Source organism: Dreissena polymorpha, chromosome 3 (genome assembly GCF_020536995.1).
Source record: "Dreissena polymorpha isolate Duluth1 chromosome 3, UMN_Dpol_1.0, whole genome shotgun sequence".
Taxonomy (NCBI): domain Eukaryota; kingdom Metazoa; phylum Mollusca; class Bivalvia; order Myida; family Dreissenidae; genus Dreissena; species Dreissena polymorpha.
Window position 1 is genome coordinate 62,437,389 of NC_068357.1, and position 26,398 is coordinate 62,463,786.

Here is a 26,398-nt window from a genome sequence, read left to right on the forward strand (position 1 = left end):
ATAGTTCTGTCACATTCTGAAGTTATTTCATGTTCTTTTCATGTTTTCGGATTGATTGTGCTAATATTTGCTTTTTCTAAATTCTTCACATAATTGTTTTTTCTATCGACTCAATCGATTCGTTAAGCTTCTCTCATTCCTTGTTAAAGCCAGTTTTATCCTAGAGGCTCAATTTTGTTAATAACTGACTTATATATTAATCTTTTAGTTTTGTTATCAGGTTCTTCAGAGTTTCTCTTATTGACGTGTAACTTTTAATCATCACATTTCCCAATTCTTATTTACTCTCTAGATCCATCTAGGCGGTCTTGCTTGTGTTTCTAATTATCTTATGTTTCACGCAACGCTGCGCTTTCTTTTACAAACTGCTTGGTTTTTGCTGTTTGAAGACCTATATATGTCCATACTTGACATATTTATTCACTAAACTAATTATTATTCTTCGACTGCTTGTATTGGTGTAGTAGTAAACATGCCTTGGTGAACTTTTTTATTTTGAACAGTACATCTTTAATATCAAGCGAGTTGACTGTTGTGAAAGAAGTTTTAATAAATGTCATTGTAAAATATTTATGATGTAAAATAAGTACTTGTAAGTGATTCGGAACACTTAAAATATCTGTGCTATTGATTTGTAGTTGGAATGCCCTGCTTCTTAGTAAGGAACTTTTCTTAAGTTGTCTTTCCTAATTAGTTGTCATAGTTCTTAAGCTTTGATAAATATAAATATGTATGGTTTCGATGAATTGTTAAATCTACATCTTCTGTGTATGTGATTCGTATTGTGCTATTTCGTACTGTTTTGGTAATTGGTTACTTGCCTTAAATAAAGGACCAACAAATTGTATATAATAAAAATGTAATAGCGCTCCAGCGGCTAGAGTTTCACTTCTTTATATTCTACATACATTTACAAAATCGGACAAATGTTAAACAAATATTAACAAACATTGATATGAGACGTAGTTTCACTCACAGTAACACTTTGCGTCCTAAAAGGTTTAGGTAAAACGTTGAGATATATGGTCCGAATGTAAACAGAGGTCTTATCCTCTCTATAACTTAACTTTGCATTACAGCATTTGACAGTAACATTATGCAAATGTTTACATATATGATACAATTTGTTGCGCGTAAGAACCACGTGGCTTCATTCACGGTCAGAGTGTAACTTACAGGGCAAACGTCTATACTGACTTTCTGCACCATAATAAATTTTTGGCCAGCTTATAAGCCCGAAAGTGGTTTATATGGACATTTTAAAATACTTATTTACAGATTATGTAGACCATTAAATGCACAGTAGTGTTTGTTAGTTATTGCATATGACAATTTCTTCCAATATAGACATGTTAATTGTTATTGTTTACATTCAGGATTTTCCGCGCATGCGCTCTAACTTGCACAAGATGTAGTTACAGGAACGTAAAACATATGCATACAGACATCTATTTATTCACTAAATCGACAATAAATGCGACAATAAACAGTATAACAACTAAATAATGATAACAACAAAACTATCATATTTAGTAACAATAATTTATATAAATACATCTAATTGCATCTTTATAAAAATACGAGTTTTTCATTAGTGTCCCAGTAAAGCTGGTCTGAGGACTCATCACTGACAATGTCAGGAAGCAAAGTTATCATTATAAATAAGCCGTTTAATGTTTGGAACAGCGATTTCAATAGGTTAAATTATAATTATCATAATATGCATTATTATATAATTATTATTTTCAATGTAATGGGTATGCCAGTGCATTTTTAATAATGTTAAAGGGGCTGTCGAAAATGTAAGCTTTGCTTTGAATCAACCATACTCCGAAGCCTGAATTAAAGCAAGTACATGATAATATTTATTTATTTTTGTTCATTTTCTTTTAAATTGAATAATTTGTTTACAGTATTGATAAATTTGAACATTAGACTGAAAGAAAAACATACAAATAACGCAGATTTAACTGCCAATAAGTGTAACAAGAACCATCTTTACTATTTATTGTGATTGATAAATATCAAGTTGTTTATATCATAAATCTATATCGTTTTCCTGTTTTGTAAATAGCGTTTACCACCTTTGTGGTGGTATGTAATATTTTTTGGTTCGTGCATTCCCGTTACATCAGTTGTGTTTAATGATCAGACATTCGCCTGTGAACTGTGATTTATGACATCCTGGTGTTACTTAGTAAGTGCCTTTACCATATCTGATGAAATTGAGATAATCGGTTTGTTCTTAATAAAGGGGCAATTGAACACCGAAATAAACATGCTCAAACGAATATTGGAATGAGGCCAACACTATCTTTTTTTTAATATGTCACATTGTATTTTCCCGGATAAATACCAGTGCAGTTAAAAAGTATTTGTGGTGAGCATGGAATCGATATATTTGTTGTTTTATATTATCATTAAGAGGAGGTATTGGTTTCAAGAGAGGTAAATTATCCAGGTCTGTACTTATTTTTATAATCTTATCTGCAAAGTATGGAATGAAGTAATTAGCAAGAGCTACTTCGCTTGTATGTAGTGGGCGTAAGTTGTCCTGCTATCTACCCAGTAAAAAGGATTTTATTGCAACGAACTTTCTTGTAAACCCTTCTTCGTCTCCAATAATGTCTTGGTAGTATGTATCCTTGGCGCTGGAAAGTTCTACGCTATTACTGTTCCGCTAACCTTTAAAGACTTTGCTAGACATGTCAGATTTGTCGCGCATAAGGATTTGTTTATAAATCGTTTTAGCTGTTTAAAATACCAAGAATACCACCGTCATGTTATTGTCCCCACATATCTTAAAATTCTCTTATAAGACTTGTTTGATTTTTATTACTATGATTCATTGAAAGCAAGTTCAGTTCAGTTTTAAGCTACATGTGCTGTTAGCACGGTTTTTATCGATTTTATTGCCTTTAGTATTACTTTTTTTAAAGAAATTTACATATTATTGCCTTTATTATATCTATTTTAATTTATTTTCAGAAATGAGAAAAGATGGACATATGCACGCATTTTGTTTAGGTAAGCATAAAAATAACGCAACTCTTTTAAATGTGTAATTTAGTCATTAAAGGGCAGCAATGCGGTATGTGGGTTCAATGGTGATGACAATCAATCTATTTATAATTTAATATGCAACATACTTAATTTATACAATCCTCGCAGTAATTGTCTCTTTTTATTAATAACCACTGCCGTCACAAGCAAAATCGGGCTGTCCGCTTAGCTCAGTGTTTTGAAAACGCTCTTCTCACCTAGGGGGCCTGGGTTCAATCTCCTCTCCCGGCGCATGTGCGTTTGGTTCGTTGTAAACATATCGGATAGGTGATGCTCTTTTACCGGGTACGCCGGTTTCTCCTGTAAGCACAAGACTACACTTACATGGAATATCTTTTATTAAAAAAGTAAATGGCAGGAAATTGCAACCTTATTTTATTTTTTCACCAAACATTCCTGAGTCCAGTAAATGTATATGTAACAGTGCTGCACCGCACTCTGAGTCATCACATAATGCAGCCTCGTGTGCGGATGGATCTTATAAACTTCTCTAAAGATTTCAAATCAGTGCATATTTTGTATAATTGGATTGTATTTTGTTCCCCTTACAATTAAAATGGTTAAAAAAATCACAATCATTATTGGTCAAGACGGCAGTATTTTGATATGAACTTTGATCGTGAACAACACAATTGTCCATGTATGTTACATGTGTAATTAAAGATACAAAAATATAACCATTAATCATACACCAACATAAATATCTGCCTGATAAAAGATGTCTGGTATAATTCGGTATATCACGTTAACAGTGTTTGTATCTGTCAAGGTTTGGAAGAAGGTCAAAATAATCTGAATTAATATAAATTTCTCACTTTTGATAATAGAATCAGATTCAATTAAATTAACAATTTGTAACCGAGAAAATTAGAAACAAAAAGCTACGCTAATAGCAAACAATTCAAATGTTACAAGTATTAAGCACTATGGCTCATAAGGTAACAATACACAAGTCATACAACATATTCATTCCCGCTGTAAAGAAAATTAAGCGTCTTAGGGATTATTTTTAGTTCTGTCTTTAAATAAATCGGGAGTAAAGGTATGATTCACAGAAAAGCACATTCAGACCCATACCATTCTGTAAAATATCAGGCTCGGCGCGAATAAAACAACAGCTCGGCGAGCCTTGCCGTTATTTTGCCTCACCAGATATATTACACAATTTGAGGGCAGTACCATGTTATTGTATATATAATACCATTACTATTGCATAACTTTACCATAGTTTCAGTTTCATTTGTGCGCGGTCCGGACCCCTGGTCCGACAAGACCGGGTTACTGAAGATCCAGTATTACTGCAACTTCCGCGCACCAGAGGTAGGCTTGGTCACCAGCAGGTCGGCGAGATTGTTAGTCATTTTCAATCATGACGTACAGGATATCTTGGTAAGCATTGATATGTCAATCAATTGCTCTATTAGCGTGAATATTATCCTAAACTTATTTGGCGTAGCTGTCTTACTCATGACTTCACATAAATTGACCTTTATTTACGGCCAATAAAATGTTGTAGAAATTTTACGCCAGTATGCACGAATGAACGACTGGAACAATCGCACTTGTTAAAATATCTTAACTAAGCTAAATAGAAAACGTTCTGCACTTACATCAGCAAGTTTTACATTTAATATAAAAACAACCTGACTATATGTGTTGTGCAATAAAGCGTTAAGGATATACGCCGTTCAGAAATGGAGACCCACTATTATTTAGTGATTTTACTTCTTGTCGTGAAATGCATTTAGTTTTTCTTAAAAAATCTATTAAATGTAAAATATTCATTTGCTAATGAAAATACAGCTTTGAATAAAAAAATAAATCAAGACCATATATAGATGTTGATCGACCAACGCCGCATACACGGGTACTTATCGAGTTGCTGAACCGAGTTTTAATGAATATTTTACGCCCTCAAGTTTTGTGATGGACAAGGCGATTCATAAACATTGGCACACCACATTTTCAGCTCCAAGTTTGTTGTCACAAATACTAGCCTTTGTTCGGGTTTTACACTCTCAGAGTAAAATCTACGTAAGATTGTAAATATGTTCCTCCTGATTTATATGAATTAGATATAATGCGGCAAAGACTTGTTCAGAAAAAAAACTCCGCCAATACTCTTAAATCATACTGAATTTACTGACGGTCGTTTTCAGCCAACAAAAACAAAACAAAAAAATCAATCAACATCAACGCCATGTATATTGTTTTAATATTTCTGTTTTATATAATGTGTTAGTTTAAACGGTCGATAAATGAATTTATTTATTAATGTGAAATGAAAGAATGTTTGAATGTGTGATAGAGAAAATTTAGCACAGCTCTTTTTAAAACATCATGCATTTTTATGATATGCTTTACCGGTATTGTTCTCCTTCACAATCACTGGAGAACAAACAACAACAACAATGTCATGTAAAACGTATATCTAACACTTAAATAAACATTCGAAAACACGATCAAAAAGTCATCGGAAATAACACATCGTTTTGTTTCGATCCCTCTTCACGAAGAATTTGCAATAAACACCACTGTATGTCAAACGATACCACAAACGCTTAGACATCGATAGTTAATCTTTAAATTGCAATGTTGGTCACGAAGAGTGTAACCACTATGTGAACAAAGCTTTGTATAGCTGCACACCCACGGAACTGATATATCATATTACCCGGAAGTTTTCCTCTTTCTCAGGACTGGAACATGCTTACTTTGTCGCCCGCAAGCGCTAACCGTCCGGACAAGGTGTTCGTCTTTACAAACGAAAACAATACGGATTTCAACAACTTCCAGTGGTCCTTCCACGTGGTATGGAAAGGAGACATCGATTATGGTCCTCTCGTCCGCACTTCCACCCCCGCACCCACTGGAACATGTCAGCTCGTCACTGATTTCGTCACTGGTAATCGGACATTTTCCAAAGACCTATTTGTTTGTGTAACGGTTTACTCCCAAAAGTTTCGTTATTTTATTATTACCATTTCATTATTATTTTTCATCGTCAAAGGTGCTTTCGAAATATGTCTCAGAGCGGATTGAAACACGAAATTAACAAAAATAAACGTTTGCCTTGAAATTAAAATGGATGTCATTTTTGTACTGTAAATGCTTTTGCAGGACCAGAAAACTGGTAACGCGTTTCTTGTATCACCCGTTTTTATCTTCCGGCTATAAATGATAATTTTCACACACACTAAATTGTTCGTACTTAATGGCCCATAATTAATTAGAGATAAATTCCATCATCATTAACATCTGTATCGTGAATAGTTCGACCATATACCACCTAAAATGTTCGTAAGTGTATATAAACTTAACATACAGTACGTAAAATTGATAAATGAATTGTCGGAAAAAATAGCAAAATAATTGATGATTATTGTCATAAAATAACGCGACAGAGAATGTTTAGTTTCCTTTTGTATTAACTAAAACGATCATTGTATGTCTGAGCATATACTTCTTACTTAATTTCTAAGTCTTAAACAAGGTTACAATTAGTTTAGTCAAGTTATTTTCCCATATTTACGTCGTGTTTGATATACATTTAATACATGTTACATTAAACTTGAGTTATGGGCCGTGCTCTGTGAAAAAGGGGTTTAATGCATGTGCGTGCGTCAAGTGTCGTCCCAGATTAGCATGTGCAGTCCGCACAGGCTTATCAGGGACGACACTTTCCGCCTAAACTTGACTTTGGCTTAGAAAAAACTTTCTTGAAGGTGAAACTATCATAAAAGCGGAATGTGTCGACCCTGAAGGTTTAAATAAATTTAAGTCCAATCATTCTTCCAATTTTACGTCAAGTTGAACAAACTGTTCTGATTAATTTACCTTTAAATACTGCTCTGGCGTAAAATACAAATGTTGTTTCCTTCCACTAAGTCGACACATCCTATATTTGGTAACGATCATAAACTTTTTTGTAACAGACACAAATGCTTTTAGAATGTTTTCTTGACGCAAACTTTAATGTTTTGGCCATTTAAAATAGTTCAACACATAATTTGTCAATCAGTTCTGCATATTTCCTTATTTAATTATTAAACTTTGCAAACAATTTTTCGAACTCGCGAAACTAACGTTTTCGACCTACCTTAACTATTTTTGTTGGAAATGCCAGTGCAAACAAATGGCCATGTCTTTATATGCCTCACATTAAACGCAAGCCTATATCAGTACCATTAGATACCCTTTAACTCATCGTAAACGTTATTATATGTGAAGTTTAATCACATTTTTTATATGAAGTTTAGATTCATTGTAGAGATTAGTATTCCATTTATCATATAATCAAATCGTTTGTGTCTTGAAGCAAAACACTTTCTTGCGAGATCTTAACTGGTTTCATAAAATATTTAATGCAATTACAATTGATAAATAACTTTTTCAGGTCGAATACACACCGTTACTTTTCCGCATTCAAATGAATACAAAATGTGAATATTATAGAGTTCAAATAAGAGATGTACAAAAAGAGTTGAAGATAATCAAAATATAGAAGTGTTCAATTAATGCGAAACCTATTAAAACTTCACAATAATTTCAGAACACGCAATCATTTACACTAGAGTCATTTCGATAACAACACTAAAATAGAATTGCGTTTATAAATTGATTGTTATGGAATTAACCCATAAAAACATTTAAATGGGTTTCAGTTCCGATTGAGCGCGGCTCCAGGTCGGACCTCAAAGACCTCGTGAAGAGGCCGGTAGGACCTGTAAATAAACTCCGATTAAAAAAAAAAAAATTGAGCGCGGCTCAAAGCCGTGGTCCGAAGAGTCCGGTTTACTTAGGATCCAGTATTACTGCAACTTCCGCGCACCACAAATAGGACAGGTTTCCGGCAGGATGGCGATATTGTTAGTCATGTTCAATCAAGACGTGCAAGATGTCGTGGTAAGCTTTTATATATCAATCAACTTTGCTGTTAGCTTAAACATAATCCAAGGTATAATGTGTTTGTTCAAAAGGTCGATGAAAACATTTATTTATTATTTATAAATAGAAAAAAAAATAAGTGGTGTATTTTTATGTTATTTTTAAAATGTAATATTCTCCTTCACAATCATAAAATACAACGATGTCGCGTAAAACTTAAATAAATTAAAAACTATTAATTTCGCAATCAACATTTCAATAAATAATACGATATCGAAAATGAAGGGACATCGATAACTTAACTACACATTAAAATTGTAGTTCCGTAGAATGTATTTCTAATAGTTATGCATCTAATTGAAGCTGCCGTTGTTGGTGCACACCCACGCTACAGATTTATCATATGAGTCGTGTTCTGAGAAAACTGGGCATAATGCTTTTGCGAAAAGTGTCGTCCCAGATTAGCCTGTGTAGTCCGCACAGGCTATTCAGGGACGACACTTTCCGCTTTAATGGTATGTTTCGTTTAAAGGAAGTCCCTTTTTACCGAAAATCTAGTTAAAGCGGAAAGTGTCGTCCCTGATTAGCCTGTGCGGACTGCACAGGCTCATCTGGGACGACACTTTACGCACAAGCATTATGCCCAGTTTTCTCAGAACACGACTCATATTAACTGGAAATGTTTCTGTTTCACAGAACTGGAACATGCTCACTCTGTCCCCCGCAAGCCTCAACAGGTCGGACAAGGTGTTCGTCCTGACAAACGAAAACAACACGGACTTCACCAACTTCCAGTGGTCCTTCCACGTGTTATGGAAAGGAGTCATCACTAATCCCGAACCCACGGGCACGTGTCAACTTTTCAAAGGCAATGGTACATTAACAAATGACCTAGTTTATTGTTTTAAAGTTTACTGCGAATATCATCGTCTAATGTACCTTCGAAATATTATCAAAATGGATTTGAACATGAAATATTTTTAGACAATCTGCCTTAAAATGGATACGGGTGTCTTTTGTTCTAGATATACAGCTGCAGAAAAAAAGATGACTGATCACGAGTCTTCTTGTATCCGCTTTTATCTCTTCATACCTATGAACAAAAATTTCGAACATTAGATTGTCCGGACGCCATGACGTATAATTAATTTGATTTTTACTACAATATTATTATTCATATCTGTACCGTGCATCATTCGACCAAGTATACCTCTTATTTTCGTCAGTGTACATATTCCTTAACACAATACGTGTAATAACTTGTTGATTAACATTGTCATTAACATTAACATTAACACGACATGAAAAGTTACGTTTACTTCTATTATTTTTAATTCCCCTGAAATATTATTTTTCTCTACGTTTAATCACATTTCGTGTCATCTTACTTATTATCCAAATCTTAAACAAGTTTATATTGTATGTAATCAATAATACTTGCAAAGTTACGTCGTGTTTAATTTACTGTAAAATTCAATTATCCTTTAAAAAATATAGTTCACCTAAAACTTATGTTTTATTCCAGGTTTAAACGGAATTAAGTTCAATCATTAAAAAAACTCAACAAATTAATGAGAACAAAAATAATGTTCAGGTGCAAAATAACACGTTTTTTGTTTACATTACCGTGACCGACCCTTATTTTTAGTGCCGACCCTTAACCTTGTTTTTGGTATACCAGGTTCAGCTTTCGTTCGGATTAATGATTGTTATAATACTTTTTGCTAAATTCGATCGTTTATTCATCACCATAATTCTGATTTTACTTCCAAATCAGCGGATTTTACCACTCAAGCGCCCGTGTCTTTCACTCAAACGCCTGAATCACGCTCAGTTTCGACATCTGGATACGTCGGAATTGGAATTGGTGTCTTTGTGATAGTTCTCGTCGCGGCAGCAGTTGTTGTCTTCGTTTACAAAAGGTAAGCTAAGTGATATTATTTTAAATTTCACGTATGCGTTTCGCGTGAAGAAATATATATTTGACAAGTAAAACAAATATTCTGCTTTACATGCTGTCAAATAATATATCTGCAACAATTCAGTTAGTTTTACTATGTGTGTGATGCTCATACGTGTGAGAGTTATTCATTCAGTCATTTAAGATAGTGCACTCTTTAAGTAACACGAGTTTTTGTGCACATAATTTGGAATAAGTGTACACACATGTTGTCTTATAATTATATGTCTGAAGTGTAACATGTGTAATTGAAGACGCCGAAGACAGCTGCATACTGAAGATCCATATTCCCGGTACTCTCCAAAAGCTGATAAATGTGATGTGCCCGCAGACACTGACAATGTGCCGAAGCCCCTTCCCGTAAGTTGTCAACCAATTGTAAGCAAACATTCCTGTAAATGATATTGCTTTCAAATACAAGTAATGCAGAGTATTGAGTTTACTATACAATTGGAAACAACGCATTTCGGTGATGAGAGAAAGACTAAATATAAAACTGCTGCTCATAATCTCTTCTGCTTAACCCTCCCTTCCCTTCTGAACTTTTTGTTAAGTTTACGAAAATATATGTATAGCTCTTAAAAACTTATTATTTTATGCTTTCCGGTGGTTTATAGAGAAATATCAGTGAATTAAAACTGATAATTTCACTGTTCAAACAGTGAAAAATATCAGTGAAAATTATCGATAATTTTCACTGTTTTACCGAAACTATTTTTTTTACCCCATTGTGACCCCCACGCATTCTTCCACCAAAAGCGAGAACTCTTCAATGAATATTTATATCAACTTACGGAGTAACTTCCCTTGAACATACATGTACACACTTTCGTCTGCTTTTTAAGCCTTAACTCTGAAACTTAACAATGAATGAAATGGAAAACGATGAAATTAATTTAATGTTCTCGGATATTTTTGATTTTGAAGATTTTTTTAATGAAAATACAGAAAATCTGCGCCACTCGTGAAAATATAATTTTCTATGATCACTCGTGAATTAAAATCGATATTCCACCCAATCCAACAAATATCCTCTATTTATTCCTTCATGCATGTAGAGTAAATGTTAAGAAACTTCAATCTGAAACGAACAACTGATCTGGGTTTCGCTCCAGCCCCTAAAAAGTCAATGTCCAGTCAATGTGTAACTATGATACTGCCATATATAATTAAGTATCTTTGCTCAATACTTAATTATAAAAATATTATTAAGATAAAATTGGTTTATGGGTATATATGTGTATAGATAGGTTTAGTGCATTACATGAAAATAACCGTTTACGATGCCGGATTAAAACTGTGAAATGACGGCAATATGTTGTCCTGCTTTAACACTAAATAATAGTGAATGAAATGTTTTAAAAAGTGACATACTTACATTTAATGAAAGTAACAACAATTTTGTTAATTTCCATATGATAGAGTATTTAATTGCACGAGTATACAAAATGATATTTAAAGGAAAGGCGTATATTGTTAATAAATATATTCTGTACATTGTCTAACCTAGCACCGTTTTGAACAGAAGCCCAGACATTCATACCTCGAGCTGGATGGTGCGGTCTATGATGAAATAGAGGACGTCGCAAGTTCGATATTGCAGCCTGACAACGGTACCTTACATTGGTAACTGCATCGCATTTAACAGACATACCTGCACCACTTAAAACCAAGGACGAGCAGTTACTTCCAGTGCGTGTTACTTCGTACAAAACACCAACGACAACCATTTAGGCGGAAAGTGTCGTCCCTGATTAGCCTGGGCGAAAAACATATTCATTAAGTCCAGTTTTCCCAGAACAAGGCTCAACTGATAAACAGTAACTTCCAGCGTGTGTTGCTTCGTATGAAACACAAATGACAACATATCTTAAAATCCTTTATATTGAATACAGAAAACTGAATATAACTTTTCTATATAGATTGATAATTTTGGTAACAAATTGATTTTTATACTATTTTAAAAGGCATTGTATTCGCTCAAACCCACGCTGTATGATGATTGTATTCACCAGTGCCCCAGATAATTATTTGGGAAATAGGGTTTTCACCCATTGATTTTGAAAAATAGGGTGATTTCATTCTTGAAATAGGGTGAAATGAGTTATAAAAATGCATACCTTAAAATCATTGCTGCTTTACTTCTGTTGAAGCTGCACACTTATATTGACTCAATAAAACTGTTAACTATCATAATTAGCTTTAATAAACTAATGTTTCATAACATCTTTAATCCTTGAAACTGTCCATAATATACACTTTAAACTTTAAAAAAAACAACAACCTGATGTTAACTGACATCTTTGTAACTGTCAAACATACAGATCGATATTTTTGCGCAACAATCGCGGACGTCTTTCGACCTCTTGTAGGCATATTTATTTCGCATTGTAATAGAAACTGAAAGTACAGACGCTTTACAAATACATGCACAATGATCGAAGGATTAAGTCATATTGAAAACGCATGTATGTCGTCGTAAATAATTTAGTCAGACGCTTTATTTAACTATGAAATCTAGTCCGCATAGCGTTTGAATAACTTTGACTGTTTTCCTGCTTCGTCATCCAAGCGCTTGCTGAATGAAACAGTCGCAGCGTTACTAATAATAACTCCAAAGAGAAAATACCGAAAATGAGCAAAGCATTTTGGATCGAAGCTATTGTATCGTACGCATTAAATTTGACAAATTTGCGTAAATGTCAAATTGGTTGCGTTTTCAATACGCATGATATTGTATTTCTTTGCGTTTTTAAATATTTTAATAGGGTGATAGACGCAGATACGCAGCTTATCTGGGGCACTGAATTCACTAAGACTTATTCGTTCAATTCGATGTACGAAGGTTAAATATAAACTTGTATCTTAAGTGTTCAATGTTAAATGGTAGTTTTTACTGTGTTTAGCGAACTTTTGAATTTCTTAAGTGAATTGCTTTATATACAGCTTGTTAAATGTTTGTTTGTTGTTCACGATTATTGTGGTGGCTATAAATTACTAATATTTACGTTAGTGACTAAAGATTATATGCTTACACAAGTTCGGTTTTGAGTGATACGCATTTGTGAAATAGAATTCACGAATAGTTCTTATATTTTTTGTTTACGATTGCTTAAATGAGGTTAATTATGTATGTTTATTTACATACATGATGCTGTGTGCAGGAGGATGCAGCACACACCCAGGGAGTAGCCCTGATGCTTTCCAAGTCGGCATATAGAGCGCTCATCGGTTGGGAGGCACATGTACCACAGATCATGGCGGCCTCTTTCCTTACCAAGAAGAAAAGGATCAACGTAGACATAATCCAGTGCTATGCGCCGACGAACGACAGTAAAGAGAATGAGTAGGACAACGTTTACAATAGACTGTCAACCATCATACAAGACAGACCAAAGAGAAACCTCATCATTCTAATGGGTGCCAAGATCGACAGTGACAACCGAGGAGATGAGGAGATCATGGGGAAGCAAAGGTTAAGCGAGATGAACAACAACAAGGAGAGATTCGCCGACCTGTGCGGCACAAGTAATCTGGTCATCGGAAGAAATGTTTTCCATCACAGAAGGATACACAAGGCAAATTGGGTGTCACCAGACCTGTCAACGGAGAACCAAATTAACCACCTGTCCATCGCAAGCAAGTTTCGTCGCTCTCTTCAGAATGTACGTGTCAAGTTGGAGCAGACGTGGATTCGGACCATAGCTCCGTGTTTCCCGATTGAAAGTGAAGCTGAAGCAATGTTGGGCAGGGTGATCCAGCCAACGCCAACGTTACAACACTGCTACACTGAAAGACATCTGGAAGCAAGAAGAGTTCAAGTTCACTCTCTCTAACAAGTTCCAGGTCCTAGAGGAGCTGTTTGAAGAAGGGACGAGAGAGCAAAAGTGGCAGAACGTGAAAGAAGCAGGACTTTAACATGCAAAGAAATAGTGGGCTCCAAGTCTTACACCAACAAGGAGTGGATATCAGCAGAGACACTTCAGAAAGTTGCGGAAATACGAAACAAGAAGGCAAGTTTCAACCACAGCAGAACACGAGCCGCACAAATGAAAGCACAAGAAGAGTACACCGAAGCAAATAGGAGAGTCAAGCAAAGTATTAGAGCAGCCAAGCGGAACTACCTAGAGACGCTTGCATCAGGGGCGGAAGAGAAAGCCTATCAGAACAGAACTAAAGATCTGTACTTCATCACCAAGAGATTAGCAGGAAAGTTTGCCAAGCCAGAGAGGCCAGTAAGGGACACAAATGGAGGAGTAATAACAGATGATGAAGGGCAAAAGAAGAGGTGGATTTTGCACTTCCAGGAGCTACTCAACAGGCCAGCTCCTGCGAATCCACCGGAGATTCCGCTGGCTATAAGCGATCTGCCAATCAAGTGCTGCAATCCCACAAAAGAAGAGATCAGCAGCGCAATCAAGAAATTAAAGAACGGCAAATCTAAAGGACCTGACAGCATACCTGCAGAAGCGCTTAAGGCTGACGTGGAGACCAGTGTGGAGCTACTACATCGGCTCTTCAGTAAGATATAGTAAGAAGAAGAAATTCCATCAGAGTGGAAAGAGGGTTACCTCATCAAGCTTCCCAAGAAAGGCGACCTCAGTTCCTTCTCCAGCTACCGAGGAATCACACTGTTGTCCATCCAAGGAAAGGTGTTTAATCGTATCCTGCTGAACAGAATGAAAGACGCAGTAGACCCGCATTTCCGTGACCAAAAAGCAGGCTTTCAAAAGGAGAGATCGTGCACGGATCAGATTGTAACCCTGTGCATCATTCTGAAACAATCCTTGGAGTGGAATTCACCGTAGTATGTAAACTTCATTGACTATGAAAAGGCATTCTACAGCGTTGACCTGGAGTCCCTCTGGAGACTTCTGAGACACTACGGAGTGTCAGAAATGATCACCAATATCATCAGGAAGTCTTATGAAGGAATGACCTGCAGAATCGTTCATGAAAGACAGCTCGCGGACGCCTTTGAAGTGAGAACCGGACTGAGGCAAGGCTGCTTACTCTCACCTTTCTTGTTCCTGCTGGCCATAGACTGGGTAATGAAGACATCGACGGTTCAGAAGCGGAATGGAATTCAGTGGACTCTGTGTAAACAGTTAGAAGACCTCGATTTTTCCGATGATCTGGCTCTTCTCTCCCACACCCAACAACAGATGCAGGAAAAGACAAACATGGTAGCGGATAACTCAGCTAAACTGGGCCTCACCATCAACAAAATGAAGAGCAATGTGTTCAGGACCAACGCATCCAACAACACATCCATCACAGTCCAAGACGAGGCGCTGGAGTAGGTGGACAGCTTCACCTATCTCGGCAGCATTCTGGACAACCAGGGAGGAACGGGTGCAGATGTCAGAACCCGCATCGGTAAAGTCAAAGCAGCCTTCAATCAGCTGAAGAACATCTGGGGATCCAGCGAAATTGGCATCACCACCAAGGCTCTTCAAGAGCATCATGAAGCCACAGCTCCTCTATGGAGCAGTGACCTGGAGAACCACTGTCGACACCATACAGAAAATACAGGTCCTCATCAACACCTGCCTCATGAAGAATACTGTTTCTGTAACGCTACATTTCGTGGCGTGATATGTATACTGTTAATGTAGGCAAGAGTTTAATACTAGTAAACGTTTTACAGTGTGTTTGCAAATTGATGTTTTTCTGACGTTTATTGTAGTGACCTGTCACAAGACGCTCAAAACGTTTACGACGAGTAAAGCCATTAAATTGTGGATTGATGATCTTCTGTTAATTAAATATACCTTTCTGAAATTGTATACACAGTGTTATGCTTAATTATGTATAAAGAAACTTTTTTAATGTGTGTTTGTTGTTGACTTGATCTTAATATTAACTTAACTTGGTCTCATAAAAAAATTTAGATGGGGTACAAAACAAGCTGACACACGAACAATCATTTTACAAGCAAGTACCGTATACATTATAATTATTAGAATGAAACCACCATTGGTGCAACAAATAGATCAGCATAATTATCAATTTCTGCGGATATTTTTATCCAAATGTTGAGTTCCGGATTACAACCATTGGCGTTGAGGTAATGGTCTCTGGTGCTTCCATTCTTTTCTCTTGTCGATCTCTGAGATGAACACGCCGGCTCTGTGCGAAAAGGAAGCCATGCGCAATCCCAGAGACTATCGTAGAGCTTTCTTGCAGCGTGGTCTCTTGATGACCTCTGGAAGTTGGACCCTTCGAGGCATTGGGTTCGGCACTCAACTAGCTCGGGGGGAGGACTCCACAAACAGTGCACTTTCTCGCAACATTTTAATTGCATAGAGTTTTCGTGTGTCTAAAACGGAATTTCCCGATAACCGTTACCGTCTTCTTTGATATTCGGGCAACCTTCCTTCCGCCCTTCATTCTTTCCTCCCATCCCACATTTCATGTTCGAGCGAAATCTCAAACAGTAAAGAGCATAATTTGAATTAACTTGATTTGCAGTATAAGTGTCAACATGCGCAGTATTGTCTGGTCGTTTCTTTACATTTGATAATTAATACATGTACGTAATTTTCTAATGAATATATCCCCGCGAGATCAACGTTGTACCGTTTCCTTATAAGATAGACATGCGAATATTGTCAGATCGTTCCGCTCTAATGACTTTTAAGGTAGTTATCTCTTTTTAAGGACGTATCGTTCCCGCATGAGATCCCGCATATTAATGATCCAAATAGGCATGGCCCAAAACTAGGAGATCTCCTTTGGAAATTACTTCCTATCATTCCAAACAGGTCATTACCCACAGTTATTAATCATCTTCAATTGCCCGTTTCCTAGGCAAGGCATTTGTATTATTTTACTTTTGATCACATAAATCCATTACATGTGAATATAACTTTTAATCATGAAATTGTTTTGTATATTTGTTGAAAACTCCAGTGCAACCACTTTAATACCGAAAAGCAAAACAAATAGAGTGCTATAATATTTAAAAAATATGTAATGTTGAATATTCCATGTTTTCAGATCTGTATGGTTTTAAAAGCAGCATATATAAACAGTTGGACATATTGCCTTCCTAATTCTGATGAATGAAAAACATGCAGACTTCAGTAATACTATTAAGGATCACCCATAATGTTGATAAGACAAAATAACGGAAAAAAATTTATAGGAGGAATGCAAATTTTAGTTTATTTTCGTACAGTTTCCAATAACAAAATGTATTTAAGACTATGTAATATAGCGTGCGAAATTAAAACGTCCAATGGTAAATTTTAGCGATTGCTCTTTATGAACAAGTAAATGAAATTGACAGCAATTTCGTTATCCGAAAAACCTACAATAAAAGATCGAAAAATTAGTTTAAGAAACCATGCGTACATAATAGTGGTTATGCTTGTTGAATTAAGGTGATGCGCTAACTACTGCATGTTACGTCATTTCAAGTATTCATATGTAAAATCGTTAGATATACTCCTCGTTCTAGGTTTCCTATGTTAGTATTGTTGATCCAACAGTTGTTTAGCAAGGGACAACGTATAAGGATTATTGCATGATTGTCGTGTAATAAAACTGGAGATGATTATACGAGCTTTACAAAGTAATTCTTATTGGAAAATTAGGAATACTGGTCTCATGATCGCGAAGAAGTGAGAATTTTGTTCATTAGTGCTTTTCAAAATATTTAACTAAGCATTACGTTCAGACACCAAATCAAAACAATTATTAACATTTTGTATTATACGTAACATCATTATTTTGTCAGCGTACGAATAAATATGTATATAATATTATTTGTTAGCCCATACAAGCATTTTATCATTCCATAATTGAGAAATGACGATACTGTTTTTCACGATCGTTTGAAAACATTAATGATTCATGTGTTGCATGATTATTTTTATTAATCGGTTACATCAATCCTATAGCCGTTTATTTTTATTTCATTACCTCTATAGATCAGTGTCAACGGCTTACCTGGGCGATGAACTGACAGGCGACACTCTGATTGCCTTCCGTAGTTTCCATAACATAAGGAGCAGTTGTTGAATTTTGGCAGTGGTATCTCCTGAAATGGAAAGTGAAACAAGTGACCAGTAGTAGCTTTGTCATCTACATAAGGAGACGTTCCGGTAGATGAAGCTCCTAGTGCGGTGCTTTAATATCCACCGGTTTTACCATCATCATTAGCAGCGCATTACAACGCATCATCGTATTCTCGGCAGAGGTATTTCCTTGAATGGAATGTACACAAATACCAGTTGTAGCTACTTCATCTACGCAAAGTGATGTTCGGGTAGATGAAACTCCTGGTGCTGTGTTTGATGATCCACCGGTTGTACCGTCGAGAATGTGATGCCAAAGGTGTGGCACATTTCGGCGTCAGAATTGACGATGTCACAGAGGCGATCCATGTAACGTATTGATATGTTTCGATGGGCCAGTTTGTTGAACATTCTAAAATAATTGCGATTACAAATATAATTTGATAGATTCTATACGGCGAAGTATATTTTCATAATTAATCCTCGACTTTTTGCATGTTAAACTATGCTCAACGTGTAGAGTAAAACATTAGCTTAGTGTAAATGAGATCAACCTGTATAGTCATCGTCATTACATGGAAAAACCATTTTGGTGGTTTGTAACTTACTGCGCTCACATGCGTAGACCGTGTCAATACCACCGGCTTCTGAACAGTTGAATGGACTCCATGTATGATTGCTGTTCAATTGAACGCATGAACGCCCAGTCGCAATTGGACTTGGTAGGCGATTGAAATTAAAATCAACCGATGCAACAAATTGATTTTCTGCAAATAATAGTTCAATGAAGTTGAGGAAATGGTCTAAATTGTTTAGACAGTATTTAATTGTCGTTTTGCTTGTTAGTAATAAACAAATAAAGGCTAAATGCTGGCTTGGATTCGGGTGCTTAGGAGTTGAATCACGTGGGCGATAGCTTGAGAAGTATTAAAATAATCATCGGGACGAAAAACTTAAGTTATAAGCGTAATAGCAACACTACAACATAAACACATGCATGTCCGTGACGTGAACACACCAAATAATTCAAATATCAAATGACTTCGCTTTCATTTATAAACATTCACAAGCATATTCAAAAACAGGTGAAAAGATATGTTAATAAATGCGAAGTTAATTCCAAATATGCATACCGTCAATATTTTGATGAACTTGTTTAGTGTATCATTTGATTATCAAAACCTTGCTAGATCGTGAGTTTGACCACGTGCATTTACTGAAACTATTTCTTTGAATTTAAAAAAAATGTGTTTTTCGTCACATTAGGCTTTGCCTATGGCTTGTTGCAGAATAACCCATGCTTGTAATTATTCTGTTTCTATAAAAAAAGTCGCGGGTCGAGAAGGATTATTCAATAAATTAACATAATAATCCGAACGGTCAAGTATAAAAGTACACATGTTTGAAAATGAACATGTTTTTTTTAATATCCAACATAGAATATGTTAGTACCTGGATATAGGCAAATGCAACCGTTGAAACAACATCCCAACGCAGCGCATTCGGATGATGATGTCGTCGAAGAACATTGTTGCGATATCTTGTTCGTGCATTTCAGGTCTTTTCGGGTGGCATATATATAGGATCTGGCACGAGTTGTCATATCATACCATATTTTATTAAACGAGTTCAGGAATTTTGCTAGTAAGCGAGCCTTTGGCGAGCTAACTAACGAATTTCCTAGACGAGTTTAATAAAATATGGTATGATATGACAACGAGTGTCAGATCTTTTTATCACATGCTTTTAAATGAGCAAATCAAATTAATATTTACGCAAAAATAATGATAAATCTCGAATATTGTTTACATTTCATGACGTCATTTGACGTTGCAACGACATTTCAGAAAATTAACAAAATGCGATTGGTCAATAAACGAAAACTAAGCCAATGAAAACGCTTTAAAATGTTGTATTACACATGTGTAATAAAATAAATATGTAATGGTTGTATTACATGGGAAACAGGGTATAGCATGTGATAAAAGTAAATAAGGTCTAAGTGTTATGTTTTAGTATTTCATTGTTCTATACAACATATATGATTAGGCAAGCCATTATCAATTTCAAACGACATCATTCAAAATACACGAGTCTAATAATCTTTACGTTTCGTTAACCTGTAATAACAGTTAAAATTCAATAAAAATTCTAAACAATAAATAATAATCGAACATAACCGCTAGTATTTTTTGTAAATGTCATATCATCTCCCCGAACTGATGCCATAACTCCAACGCGAACATGACTCGCTCGCTCTCTTAATGCAGTAGTAATTACTCCACTCTCGGCGCTGTAGTTACCGACATGTGCCAGACGTCCTCCATCCACCTCACACTTGCTCTTAGCTTTAAGCCAGTCCAGATCAGTCCCATTGAAGAAGGAGACACATATGGTTGCAGAACCGTGGATTGCGAGGCAGCTTGATGAGGGAACTACACTTGGATTAGCTACGGCCAGAAAAAAATGCCTCTACTAAATTTCCTTTTATACCTTATCATAAAATATGACATTTATGCAGTGAAATAACAGCAGTGAAAATAAACAAATTGTTATTTTTACCGGTGAAAAGAACAGATTTTCGGAACTGTTTTACTGTGAAATGACGTCATTTTTAAGACGAAATGACGTCATAAATCCAGCTGTATCGAGGCACGCCACGCGAGAAAGGGTTACTTTTCAACGAAAATGGGCATACTAGAAACAGAAAATTTGTTCATGTCAGTGTAAGATCGTAAGCTCGTGAAAATATATTTTCTATGATCACTCGTGATATAATGAAAGATCTTACACTGATATGAACAAATATCCTCTATATATTAAACATACAATATTTCACAAAAAATACAAAATGTAACCGTCATGAATATGTATTGATATTAAATACCGACTAGCGATTAAGTTCAAACAATATCAAATAAACAATATGAAACAAATTACATGCCGTAGGTTTAAAAAAAGGGAATTTACTTTTAAACCAAATAGCTAAATAATATATTTTGTTGACAGCCTGTCACCCTTCAATAATTCCATCTGTTCTATTCAACAAAGGTGATTGGTTGGAATGACGGTGTATAGTGTTTTTTCGACCACAAAAATTGAGCAGAATCGCCCCTCCAGTACATTCAGTACTTTGATTTACAGAAAGAAACTTTTAACAAAACCACAATAATGGTGCGAGTTGAACATGTTTAGATGCTTTTTCAAATAAACATAATTACACTGGTCAGTATATAGCCTGATGTAAGATCAATCTTTGAAGAATTGGAATCTTTGGGCGTACATGTTAACTTTGGGATTATCGTATTTGATTTCTATTAGAAGTTAAAATAAATGTGAACTTGAAGTCGAGTGAACATGACCGAAGTAGGCGCCGATTGTACTTTGTCGGAAACAAAACCTTTTTCAAAACACAGCAGCCTGTATATACTTCAATCTCGGGTAGTGAGAATGCAAGTGTTCCACAGACCCAACAGTCTGTACACATGTAGCGCTCAGCTAAGTCATGGACAGAAAGCTTTCCCCGATACAACAGCATGTACAGTCGTCACTCACAGGTTAGTTAGGGCCTGATAGCATTCTGATTCAAACCAATCGTGGATAGTTAGGAACTGAAAATGTGCCCAGATGAAAAACAACAGAATGTACTGTCGTCTTTGATGGGGAAGTCAAGTAATAAAAGCGTTTACAAACAAAGCACCAGTGCGGTTGTAACTGTCATATATGTCAGGGATTGAAAGCGTTCCCAGATACAACATTTTTAACAGTCGTCTTCGTGGGTTAGATGGCGACTGAGGGAGTTCCCAGATACAACAGTCCGTAGAGTCTTCTTTCTAAGGTAAGTTATTTACTGAAAAAGTCCTCATATGAGAAACAGCAGCCTGGTCAGTCGTTTTTCGTGGATGAGTTTGACGCATTAACTGGCAAAGCAGCTGTACATTCGTCACGTACTGGTAAGTCAAGAATTGAAAGCGTTTTTAAAACACATCAATCTGTACAGTCATAACTCACGGATAAGCCTGATACTGAAAGCGTCCCCAGACATAGCAGCCTGCAAAGTTGTCACTCATGTGTACGTCAGACACTGAAAGCCTTCTCAGACAAAGTAGACTGAACAGTCGTCACTCACTGGTAAGTAATGCAATTATAGCGTTTAAAGACATAGCAGCCTTTACAGATATCAACCACAGCTAAGGTAGATACTAAAACCGTTCTCGACCACAGAAGCATATGCAGTCGTCACTCATGGAAAACTGAAAGGGTTCGCAGACACAGATGACTATGAAGCTTTCACTTATGGGTAAGTTATTGACTGAATGCGTTCCAGAACACAGCAGTCAGTACAGCCATACTGTCGGTTCAGCCAGACACTGAAAGCTTTCTAATACTCGGAGGCCTGTTCAGTTGCTACTTTTTGTTAAGTAAGAGACTGATAGAGTTCTCTGTTACATAGGTTTGCTGGAGCAGTATTGCATTCTTATTATGCACAATTTCGTGGTCTTCTATTTATGGCAAGTGACCAATCGCCAAAACAGTACGAAACAGCACAATACGGAACAACACATAGTAGAATAAAGCTTGGGTCACCGCCTTGGAACGGCCAATGCAAAGTACTGGAGGTTTAAACCGGTTTATCTGGGAATTTGTGTCTACTTTATTAATTAAACAAATCAGCAAACACAACTTATTTTGAAGGACGGTGAAGTTAAAAAAAAACGTTCAAAGTCTAGTACCATTTACAATTTTCTTAAAAGTATAAATACAACATTACACATTTGTTTCTTCGAAGAAGGGCATATTTAATGAACGATCTGTTTATGCTACCAGCAATTAATTGCTGACTTTTATGAAAATAATAACGATCAAGTTAACGCTGATATCGACAAGTACTCGCATTGAAGAATCAAATATGAGCCTATGTGTCGTTTGAACGAATATACACATAATAATGGGAATTTCCAACATTGTCATTATGAACATGTACTGAGTATATGAAAGAGTTTTTGCTGTACACCAGTACTACTTGCAATTAAACAAATCTAATTTCGTATTTTTCTGTTACTCTTTCTCTTATGACATTGTATAATGGTTTTTCATTCATCAACGTTGTATCTGTTTTGAAAAAGTAAAACAAATGTATATACATGCTTTGCATTAATAAAACAAGATATGAACGTGCTAACGATAACGAAAGAAATCGCAAAATAAATGGAAGAACTTTTTCTAAAACGATTTCTAATTTGATTCTCTAGCATTTAATACGTGTGTCCACAAGAAACCCTCGCTCAAAGTGTATATTATTTTCACAAGTCAACTGAGTCTTCATGTAGTATCGTTTGTTAAGTCACACACACATGTATGTCACCCGTTGGAGATCAATCAGCGCGTGTGCTATCTAGCTTTAAGTATCCTTAAGAGTACGCTGTGGGTCTGTCAGGAGTGTCGGACCCAAATACGTTACCAAAGATCCGTTAAATAGCTGCTTGTAGAAATAACCCGAATACTTGGAACAAACATGAACGAGTTAGTATCTAGTGTTCTGTTATAACTAGAGACTATCGCAACATCACACAACCATTGAATTGTGACTGATATTAGTTCAGTACTGAAAACAAAAAACTTTGAAGATTAAAAACTACTTCATGACTCAAATAATAGCCGATTGTGTACTTTACGTTTCAATACGAGTTATTAGAAGATTAAAGAATATATGCAAGTGTGGGAACTGATCAGATATAAAATGTAAATATAAAATTCTAAATAAGTTTACCAAAATGATACTCAATAAAACCATCAAGTATCCTTTGTGGTGATTCGTTTGAAACTAACATATTAACGCGCCATACTATTGCATACGCAAGTGCTTATATAACTATAAAATACAGCTTAACAAATAGATCATCCGACAGTTTCATCAGGAGAAAACGCGTATAAGCAGAGTAAGGTTTTTATTCTGAACAATTAATATATTGCAAACATATTTGAGAAAAACAACGATTTTGTTTCTTTAAATCAAATGCCAAAACGAACTTGGAAGATGAAGGCGGAAAAATAGCATACCCTTGATTCTATATACATTGATGTGCCTGGATGCCATAACCATTAGCCGGAATCATCCTTATATTATCGCAGAAATGTCAACTATCCATCGCAGGACACTCCTTACAGAATTAATGCAGCGGTGATAGATATATTGCGATATATCTAGTTCAAACGTATTCAAATGGTTTCATCGCTTTAATTCATCACACATAATTCGTAATTCTCCTCGACGTTTGAAGTTTGAGGGAATGTATCCACGGGCAACAAGAAGCGTTTCTGTGGTCCAAGAAAAACTGAGAATAACAGGTTGAGACGGACGACCGTGAGAAAGCCCCAATAAAAGTACATATATTAAACAATTGCACTACGTTATGAACTAAAATAAATGTTAATGAGTATTATTAGTAAAATGTAAACGCGTGTTGCATATGTTTACATTTTATAAATACAAATTCCTTAAGACATTTAATGAATTTGACTATTTTAGATTCATGAAATACATATATATGTATGTATATAAATACACAACTGTATCAATATCACTTTATTGAAAAAACTCTGTTTCATTTTAATGTATTGGGTCACGGTATAATCTTTGGCCCATTAGGGGGAATGGTTCTGTGGCGAGCTTACAGAAAAATAAACTCGAACAAGAGCTGTCTCCATAGGATGACATATGCCCCCGATAAACGCTTTGATAGAAGTTGTTAAAATTTTTCGAAACCTAAACGCATATTTCAAAACCTAAACGCGGACCCTCAGTTCAAGGTCAAGGTCAAAGGGGTCCTATTTTTGTGCGTATGGAAAAGCCTTGTCCATATACACATGCATACCAAATATGAATGTTACATCTGAAGAGACATTGAAGTTATGAGCATTTTTCGAAACCTAAACGCAAATTGTGACAGACAGACGGACAGACAGACGGACGGACGGACGGACAGACAGACAGACGGACGGACGGACGGACGGACGGACAGAAGGACAGACGGACAGTGCGATCACTATATGCCTTCCTTCGGGGGCATAAAAACACGCGTTATGAGATACAGTCTATTATAGAACCGCCAGTACACTCGCCCAGGGTTCGTCTGTATGAAAAAGAGAGATTCGGAAAGAGGTTCATGGGTCCCTACTATAATAATTATGTATATGTTCGTTTATTTAGTCCATACTGTCATGTTTAAAAACACCAAATCCCATTTATGAATTAATGTGTAATAGATTCCTGATGTGCATAGTAAAGCATTATCATGAAGTTTTAGCTTTAAAGACTCATTTTTCTGCGATGAACGTGTACAGATATATGTATTGTGATTATTTTTGCGCTAAAAGTGAGATTGTAAAGCCCTAAACAGATTAAAACCCCGAATGCATTGAATGAACTTTTCCAAGGCGGTGACCTCATCTTGATCTATTCTATTGTTAATGCCGTGTTGAATGTTTTGTTCTGTTTCGTAATATACTGGCTAATAGTAACTATTTTGTTGATCCTACATTTTTTTCTGGAGCTGGGATTTGTAAATGTAATCAATATGTTATATATAATTTATGAAGGAACATCCAATATGGAATTTTAAATGCGATAGTTATAACAGCAATGTTATCATAGTAAGTTAACATTTGTATTTCGAATTTAGAGTTTGTCATAAATTTCAATATCCATCGATACTTTAGATCATCGTTACATTACTACATTATACCGTTAAGTATGCTTAAGTATTAAATTCCATTTAACTTGCAAGCAATCGTTAATAAATGTCATATTTCAATATACTTATTCAGGGCGTCCATGCTACATTCATTTAGTTTTTTTTCTGCGACTGTAGTTCAGCCTTGCCGTTTGCAATTCGACTGCACTTCAACAATACAGAGTTCGCGATGCGTGTATAAACATTTTTTTCCTCAAACATTTTCATTATTGTGTACTCTGCAAGCGGTGAATACTTCATTTGACTTTAATTAAATTTACTCGCCATTTACTGATAGTACCCGACGAATAGAAAGCAAAAATCACGAAAATATTGAAAGCAGGTCACGATCAACCTTAACAAATAGACAAAAGAAAATATGATGGAGTGGCTCAGACGACAGATTTAACTTTTTTATTAAAGGGATCTTTTCACGTCTTGGTAAATTGACAAAATTGAAAAACGTTGTTTCAGATTCGCAAATTTTCGTTTTAGTTATGATATTTGTGAGGAAACAGTAATACTGAACATTTACCATGGTCTGATATAGCCATTATAAGCATCTTTTGACGATTTAAAAACATGAAAATTATAAAGCGTTGCAACGCGAAACGATTGAACAATTTGGAGAGTTCTGTTGTTGTCGTTTAATTTTGTGAAACTACGAAGATTGCTTATATAAAGTATAAAATACGCCTTTCATACATACTTTGCAGGATGGTCGAGCGGTC

General features: G+C 35.7%; 1 protein-coding gene across 1 annotated transcript in view; it reads left to right on the plus strand.

Annotated features, from left to right (window-relative positions):
* The first annotated feature begins 4,383 nt into the window (after nt 1–4,383).
* LOC127874432 (uncharacterized) overlaps nt 4,384–26,398 on the plus strand; it is a 164,726-nt gene continuing 142,711 nt past the window's right edge. The window contains exons 1-5 of the mRNA XM_052418751.1: nt 4,384–4,452; nt 5,761–5,968; nt 7,728–7,968; nt 8,647–8,824; nt 9,728–9,872. Coding sequence (XP_052274711.1) covers nt 7,921–7,968; nt 8,647–8,824; nt 9,728–9,872 — 371 coding nt within the window. The 5' untranslated portion in view covers nt 4,384–4,452; nt 5,761–5,968; nt 7,728–7,920. The remainder of the gene's footprint in view (nt 4,453–5,760; nt 5,969–7,727; nt 7,969–8,646; nt 8,825–9,727; nt 9,873–26,398) is intronic.